This window comes from Astatotilapia calliptera, chromosome 10, assembly GCF_900246225.1.
Source record: "Astatotilapia calliptera chromosome 10, fAstCal1.2, whole genome shotgun sequence".
Lineage (NCBI taxonomy): Eukaryota > Metazoa > Chordata > Actinopteri > Cichliformes > Cichlidae > Astatotilapia > Astatotilapia calliptera.
This window is the reverse complement of record NC_039311.1, coordinates 29,717,292-29,726,269: the sequence shown is the minus strand read 5'-3', so window position 1 is coordinate 29,726,269 and position 8,978 is coordinate 29,717,292. Positions and strand designations below refer to the sequence as shown.

At 38.1% G+C, this 8,978-nt stretch overlaps 2 protein-coding genes across 2 annotated transcripts in view; both read left to right on the top strand.

Annotated features, from left to right (window-relative positions):
* The window catches only part of LOC113030056 (polypeptide N-acetylgalactosaminyltransferase 10-like), a 512,613-nt gene that overhangs the window by 380,113 nt on the left and 123,522 nt on the right, over positions 1-8,978 (top strand). The window lies entirely within an intron of this gene.
* Positions 1,189-8,978, top strand: part of LOC113030060 (polypeptide N-acetylgalactosaminyltransferase 10-like) — a 38,676-nt gene continuing 30,886 nt past the window's right edge. Inside the window, exon 1 of the mRNA XM_026181121.1 lies at positions 1,189-1,545. Coding sequence (XP_026036906.1) covers positions 1,365-1,545 — 181 coding nt within the window. The 5' untranslated portion in view covers positions 1,189-1,364. The remainder of the gene's footprint in view (positions 1,546-8,978) is intronic.

Genomic DNA, 8,978 nt, shown 5'->3' with positions numbered 1-8,978 from the left:
TGGTGCAAATTACTGACCTCTGTCATCATTTTAAGTGGGGGAACTTGCACAATCGGTGGCTGACTAAATACTTTTTTGCCCCACTGTATATCTCCAGTCCATCTGCAATTTATTTAGGTTACACTTCATCGAGCAGGTTGAAAAGGAATAAAGCTATTTTTGCAACTTTTTTGGTCATTAAAAATATTAAAAGATTATTAGGAAAAATGTGCAAATCTTCCTCCTAACTTCTAAAAATAAAGATTTCTTCCTCTTCTTGTAACACAACAGCTCATTGAATGTCCTTGAATGTTAGACTGTAGCTCAACAGAATAAGACATCTGAAAATGTCGTCTTCACAAAAATCAAAAACTGTCCCTGATTTAAATTTGGCCAATCAGTGCTCATAGATCATGTCATTGTGTGCTTCAAACTTGCACTTGTACACAGAAAGTATTTAAACTGTTAATCTGTTTTAAGCTGGCCTTTTCAAGTCAAGGACCTTCACTGGTGATGAGAGCTGGATCTCAAACTCCAATCCAGAGACCAAACAACAGTTTTCAGCTCGCAGCATCCAAGCTTGAAAGCAACGGTCAGGTGACCAGTAACGTGTTTGTTTTTCCAGCGTTCACAGGGTTTTGCTGTGAAACTTGATGTTCAGACTGTCAATGCAGTGTTCTGCTTTAACAAACTGAACTATGGTGTGTATCTACCATAGTGTTTTGGCACAAAGTGGATGGAAAATGCAGGCCATTACTGGTCACACCAACACAGTCGTTGCTCATCAACCACTTGTTCCAAGATTTATCTCCTGTAGATGTATTACCCATGTGAATACTGTAATTAGGGACAACTTTGATCAGAACAGACCAATAGTGACCAATTCCAGGGAGCAATCCAAAATTACATTTCTGTTGGGGCCAAACGAAAAGGCCTATAATCCTTTATGGAGTTGGAGGCCTTTGTTATCACGCCTTGAATTATAGCTATTTTTCACTATTGTCTGTCATTTTCTAGATGAGATTTCAGAGTACTACTGAGCATTGGATTGGTTTGTCATTACTGGTACCATCCAGTGTTTACTTGGTTGCAAGGTTCCCTTCTAGGATCCCCCGCCCCCACCCCTTTGCATGTACTACACAGAAAGCAGAAGGCGGGAACCGCAGTAGCAACAACCGATTTCAGAATACCACTGAGCTTTGGATTGATTTTTCCTAGAAAGAAGTGTGTGTCGAGATTGTTCGTGGTTGTTAGTGTTACTAACAGTAATTGGGCATCGAAGTCATCAAACTTTGTCCAGTAGTTAATGAGATACTTCACACTGGCTAAAAATATATTATTACATATTTCCCTTTTGTCTATTTCCCCTCTTATTTGTGTCTTCCATGTGTTTGTGTAGCTGTAAACACAAGCTGTATGCAGAGAAGCTGCCCAACACCACAATCATCATCCCGTTCCACAACGAGGGCTGGTCGTCGCTGCTCAGGACGGTTCACAGCGTGCTGAATCGCTCTCCCCCACAGCTCATAGCCGAGATCATCCTGGTCGACGACTTCAGCGACAAAGGTACACAGCGCACACACGCTCATCACTACTGAGGAGAAAACACCTGCGTTCGTGTACATACGCACAGTCTGTGTGGCTTGCTACAGATAACTGAACTTTAGGTGAACTATTTCTGCTGTTCTGTCCTCCCCTGCTCCTTTCCATGCACAAACACAAACCACTGAATCATTTGTTTGCTAGTAATGTTGACTGTTGCACAAATACCGAGCTGCTCAGAAGTAAACGTGGCGGCCAGCTTCTGCGGAGGCCCGAAAGTGATCCCAAGACACTCATGCGTATGTATATTATAAACAGACCGGGAGAGAAATGGAGACACTCTCTCTCATAGTGGTGAGTCAGGATTTCAGAAATGTATCTCACTGGGCCTGTCGGCCATTTCTTAACAAGACTAGAGTCTTGTTGCTGAGAGCCTTGCCTAAATTCACTTCTGAGCATTTGGTTGTTCTTGCCAGTATGGTCAGTAAAAGTACAATAAAATAAGAAACATAATGCATACTGCAGAAATCTTATTTGTAACCCATTCAGTATAATTCCAAGAATATTATTTCTATCTGCAGTAGTAATACTTGGGGTCAAGGCTGTTTTCTAGGTCCTTCCTATTAAGCTGGGCCATATCATACCGTTCATGGTAATACCGGTATAATGTTGGGCAACGATAAGAAAATGAAATATCGCGCTAGAATATGGGTAAAACGCACATGCGCAGTGCCTATGTTTTCATACGCACATAGCGGCGACGGAGAATGAGAAGAGCGAAAGCGGATTGGTTTGTAAAAATGCTGCAACTTCAGTGGTGTGGAACTGGTTTGGGCTTTCGTCCGTCAGATACACAACAAAACACTATCTTTGGTAGAGCATTGCTAGCGGGCCGTCGTTAATAACTGTTTTTTGGAAAAATACGGCACACTTAGAAATCAATCCTTTGATTTTCTGAAAGTCGACAGTGCCCCTTATAATCCCGTGTGCCTTATGTATGAATTCTGGTTGTGTTTACTGACCTCGAAACGATTTTATGTACACGGACGCTCGAAAATCTGTCAAATGTTTCAGTACGACTTTGCTGAGACTACGAACCGCACCCGCTTGATGGATTGGTCGGAGCATTACAGCTATCGGTAGGCAGGCGCCTCGCGGAGTGATACGTACTGTGCTTCAACCATAATGTTACTGTATTGTGTGTGTATAACCTCTTTTTAAAGTTTTGTGGATATTATACATGGTTTATGCTGAGGATGTGTCGGCCAGTTTCCACTGGAATGCCTTTTAGTTAAACTGTCAGCGAGGAATTTGCATTTGCACTGTTAAATTTTTATATAACTTTAATGCAGATAAAAAACAGCTGCTTGTTTAAGTGAAAATGCATTGATGTTTTTTTTTCCCCTAATAAAGTTGTGGAGTTGTAAAGTATTTTGTCTAGTGTCAATTATATCGTCAGTTATATCGTTATCACAAATTTTCAAATGTAATCGTGATAAATATTTTTGGTCATATCACCCTGCTCTACTTCCTATCCTCGTTTCAACTTACTTTACGCAGGCAGCTGTAGCAAAAACCCAACACAGACCACTTAGAACAGCTATGATACTGAATAAGGCAGAAACAGCAGGAAAGGGACAGCTGGGTTTCAAAGAGGCTTGCAGTGGCGCAGCAACTTAGAGGAGTTGGTGTGGTTCAGCTAATTTGGTGGTGGCCCAAACTAATATTACACTTGGTTATATTAAATGCAAGTCCTAACCAAGCTCTATGTGCGAGCTCGTAACATCAGCTGAGCTTTTTTGTATCATTGTAATAATGCCAGGGCAAATGTTTAGCTTAAGCAGCTAATGCTAGATGTTTGTCATGGCTGTTTGTGTATTTTCCTTCTAAAATCGACACCGTGGGTTAGTTTTCAAAGCAAAGCCTAAAGCTTCCCTGTCTGCATAAAAAGAATTTATATTGTTAATGTGTTCGGAGCTGCTGCCTGCAGCCGTCTCTGAACAGATGCTGATGATGAGGGGGTTCTGTGGCCCGGCTAGTGGTTAGCGAGGTTAGCAGCAGAATAATCTACTTTCTGGTGTGAACCGGTATTCTCACACAGACAGCTTAATCAGTTTGAACTCTGGAATTAATGTACAGCTTTGAACCCTTACATAATAAATCGGGGGGACAAGTGCAATGTTATCAGCAAGGCCTCGATGGAGGTGAGAACACGATATTAATCACGAAGCCTGCTGCAAAGCCACCGTGTGATGCATAATTTCAGGTTCACTTTTCCAGCTCCTTAGATATTAAATAATTTATGGAGAAAAAAGAAGAAGAAGAAACTGGCATGAAGGAGGATTTTTACTCGACTTTCAGAGGTGAACTGCTCTTGTCGGTTGTTAAGGAGACAGGTAACCGCTCACATTTTATCAAACCCTGTCACTTTCTTTCAGGCTGATTAACAATCTCCGTGCTCCATGGCAGCAGGCTAGCCCGCAGAGTTACTGATGGCCTGTTATATTAATTGGCGCTGTTTTGTTTTGGTGCCTCACTGCTGACATGAGGAAGATAAACAATTGATGAGATGTTTTTGTCAGTGCAGTTATATTTTCTGAGGTGCTAATTAGTACCAGGTTTATATGTTGTGTAATTATAGCCTTGTTGCAGAGCGGCGTTTCAGGAACAGCCTCTTCTCTCCTTTTAATATCATAATTAATGCAACTATTCCTGTTTGACTTAGAGGATACCTGATGATTTATATTATCTCTGTGCTTGCTGTGCTCAGCTTTGTGTTGTATTGACGCAACAGAACTTTTCTCTTTGGGTTCAGGAAAGTTTTAAGTGGATTGTGAACTTCTGCTCATTTCAAGCTAATTTAACTTCTTGTGATGTTATTTTTAGATGTTAAAAGTGTAAGAATCTTAAAATAGATTAAATTAAATGTGAAATTAGAGTACTGTTGTTCCCAGTTTACATAAATTGCAATTTTGTAATGTGCGTGTAGGTGTGTGTCAGCTTCAGATCAGTTCTTGTGCTCAAAAGTTAGAATTCAAAAGACTATTATTGGAACCGAACATCATGTTTAATGAATATGCAGATGAAAGATGTAGCTCTAAAGTTATATACTCGATTAAATCCTCCCCTGAAAATCATTTTCTTGCGTCTTTGAAGATAACATTGTTTATTTAAGTTTAATGTGTTGCTATAGATTTTCACTTTCTTTGGTCAACCAAAAAGGAAAGGGAAGCGGTTGCTGGAGCTGTACGTGGAAGTCATCATTATTGTAAATACTAAGAAGGGAGTTTTGGGTAGGAGATTTTCTTTTTTTTTTTTCTTTTTTTCTTTTTCTTTTTTTATTCTAATGCATTATTTTAAAAAATGGGACCAGACATTGACTTAAGATACTTAAAAACAAGTCGAATTAGTACAAGCACTGTGACAGGTTAGTGAGAGTGAGGGTTATTGCTTTGTAACAGAAGGCTGCAAAAGGAGGTGGGAAAGAAGGATGATGAAAGTTGAGGGGAAAAAAGGCACTAGGAAGAGATACTTAAAAAAAAAAAAAAAAAAAAAAAAAGATTATAACTGTCAATATTTTAATCGTTAAACTGTGGCTGCCTTGTTGGGATGCATAGGTGTAAGATGCGTTACTTACAGGTCTTTTTGGTAATTTGTCAAACTGTGGCGCTCTGGTTTGGGGCATCTTTGAAAATTTTGAAGTTATTCCTGACGTGACTTTTTGTTTTTGTTTTTTTTTGGGGGGGGGGTTGGTAGCATCAGAGAATCCTAAATAATGTAGATGTCCAATGAATAATGCCGAATTATTGTTTCTTAATTCATCAGCTGTTTTGAATTTGTGTGGTAATGCATGTATTGTGAAAAGAATAGATAAATTTACATATTTGAGTCCCGGTTTGGTTGAAGCTTTAAAACATTCAGGTCACTCAGTACTCCAAATCATTATTATTGCAGCTGGTCCACCACTGTAATTCTGCCTCTAGATGACAAATAAACAAGCACGTTTTTGTTTTGTGATTCTGAGAAACTGACAAATTAAATCTGTCTCATGCAGTGTTGTAAAGTTTCAAAATCCACTCTTTCCTTGTGCTCCTTCTAATTTGAGGGTTTGAACTTCTTCACTCCAGCTATGGAAGAACTGTGAAATCTAATACAAGCTTATTGTAGGTTATTTCTTTTCTTTTTTTGAGTGACTCAGTCAGTTATACTTTTTTGTATATTGACTGATTGCAAAGCACAGCCTGCCTCCTAACACAAAGAACAAAGCCACACAGAATAATTGACTGTGGCTGCTGAGCATTCACACCTATAGATGATTTCAGGAATACCTTAATGGGTTCTGATGCCTAGTGGTATTTAGTTGAACGAGACTTGAATATCCACAAGTAATCTGAAGAGAAATAAATCAGTGTCATTATAAAATGAAGCCCAGAGGACGATCAATGATGAGACCTAGAAGTGTGACAATAATGTGGCTTTATAGTGTGAATTATCTAACTGAGTATTGCAAAGGTTGTTGTGACACAAAGGTCACTGTTCAGTTGTTTTTGCAGTACCATATGGCATTTCCAGGTGTCAACATTTTATAAAAAAAGAAAAAAAAAGAAAAAAAAAAGCAGACTTTATTTACCCTCTAATATGTTAAAGAAGTTTTATTCTGAGCATATTATCATAAAAAATTCAAATAAAATTGAAGGAAGAAACTGGGTAAATGGAAATGTGCACAATTTCTGATGATTTGGTAAGATTTTATTTTTATAATTTCTTACTGTTAAAAAAAAAAAAAAAAAAAAGTTAGACTAGACTCTGTATTGTCATCATACATATACAACCAAATTGTGGAATATTAAATACAATCTTTGTAGTATCTTCAGTTCTCAACTGTGTTCAATCCAGGATCATTCATGAATTTTAACCAATGGGAGATGAAGTGAGGATAATGTCATAGGAATACCAAAAACAGAAAAAACACTTATTACATTACATTTTTGTAATACCATTTACAGGTGTGGATTCAAACGGTAAACTTTTAGATTTTTGTATGTTAAAGCTATTAATAACTTCATAAGTGAGTTATGCCACTACTGGGCAAGTAAAGTACTGTAATGTACATAAACAACGTCTTAGTATATAGAAAATAATGTCGTATAATATAGAATGAATGGTTTACGGTATAGCTGTAGCTGTATATACATAATTTCTCCATAGGCATCAGTATTTACAGTGTTTAGATGTGTTAAAATGCGCTACGTTGTTGTCAAAATGTCCTATAATTGTACAACAGTTTGTTACAGTGCAGTAAAAATGCAGAAAATCTATTTCCAGAGTTAATTTATTGTGTTTAAAAAAAAAACACCACTTAAATAAGTAGTGTTGGGGAGACGCAGTCTAAAGTTCTATATACAAGAGAAGTGCACTGTGGTAACCTCGTATTGTACATTTTGCTTGTACAGGCAGCAGTTCAATAAAGCTGGGACTGTGACTTGAAGCTTCTCAAAACCAGCAAAGACTGCTCCTCCCAAACTGAATAAGCAATGTAACATTCACAGATGTTTCTTTTTTCAGTTTATCAGGCGCAAAAAAACACATACTGAGTGAATCAGTTATTACAGAGACAGCACACTGGGATAGATGGGGTATGATTACAGTGGTGTCCTCAGGCAACCGAACAAAAGTGCACAAGAACATAAATTCAGTTCCACTGCAAAGCAGACATGGGCGTTTATCAAGAGGTTGATGTGCAAATTTATGCATCGCTCTGTGATGAAATGGGAAATAATTATAATGGGGGGGAAAGGGGAATTTAATTTGGATGAGATGGAGGATGGAGAGATATGGATAAACTCATCAGAACAAGCTGGAGGAGAGAACTTCTGTTGTAGCTCTGAACTAGAACACATCAAAGTGGATTATAAAATAAGAGCACTTTTTATTTTTTATTTTTTTTGGTTTCCCACATTATTTATTATGCTCATGCATTTATGTCTTCATTTCTAAATGCCAAATAATGTTACAAAAAGTCATGAATATATCTGAGCAGTTCAGCAGGCCATCAGTTACCATGGCAGCTTGAGGTGAACATTTATTATGAATAGGAAGAAAAGTTTTTTTGTTCAAACTATAGAAGGGGTGTCAGGTCCCTATGCTGTAATCCAGGTAAGAACATCCCAGGTTGATTCTGCTCATCTGAACACAACATATTTATCACGCAGTTGATAAAAACACTGCAGTCAGATGAGCAAAATCATCTTTGTGTCTATAATCATGTAAATTTCTACTGATGTTAGCATTTGATTGTAAAATTGAATTCAAACTGCCAATAATAGCTTGTTGATCTTCAGGGGTTTAGGTTTGGGATATTACAGGTTGTGCTGTGCTTGTGTCACCTTGTTAGCGGGCTAGCGGCTGAAAATGTTTTACAGGCATTGCCTGATAAACTTGCATGTGGTGTTGTTCTGTCTTAAGTGGCATCTTCAGTGCAGAAGAATTAGTTATGTATTCATCTTGTGTCTTTTATAAGAAGAAATTACTTAACTTTGAAGCCTTCTTTTAGATTTATTAATCTCATTTTAAGTCTATAGATGTCATCACAAGTACTAAACAAAACAAATTATTCATACTTATTTTTAGCTAATGAGAAAACATTTGTTAATTCCAGACATTGTGTGAACTTGACATCTTAGCAGGGTGAACATTTGTCCACATTGGTTTGTCCTTCTGCAGTGGGAACCAGCTGCACCAAGGACAGCACAGGTAACTTTTAAAATAATCTGCACTCTGAGCACCGTGGGAAATATATATAGACTTCCCACAAAACCCATCTGACCCCTGCCTTGAGTGTTATGATCCTAGACTCATGAACAAGCCTAAGCTACAGGAAAGCTTTTTGCTACTCCTTTGTTCTTTGATTCTCATCGTTACTGTTTACCTTTAAACAAAACAAAAAACTAACTTGCACAACATAATCTCTCTTTAAACCAAAGCCCAATGTAAACCAACCCCACAAAAAAGTAAGCTATTTAGTGTATCCGAAGCCAATGCGGTCAACACAGCCAGACTCCAAAGCAGCAGATTAAAATATACATTTGAAGTTGTCCTTTTAAATGTCATCTTTAATTATGCAACCTGTTTGGGAAAATACAAAAAAAAAGAAACGTTCACACTTTTCTGTACAAAATGTTCGCTGCCAAGTAATGTTTGTGTAAAATCTCTGCTGTAATTTCAAAGTGATGCTTGATTTGGCTGTTGCCACCCACCGGCGTGGAAGAAAAATATTACATTTAGCAATATTTGCATCCACATTCATCTGTTTTTCAATACGTTGCACCTTGTCAGGGTAACGTGATCCCTACCTCGCTGTACCCTTCTCACACACGCTCGCCCACGCTTACCTCTGAGCTGCTGGAGAAGTTCATTCAGGCAGAACACTGACTCATAGGTAACACGCAAAACACTGA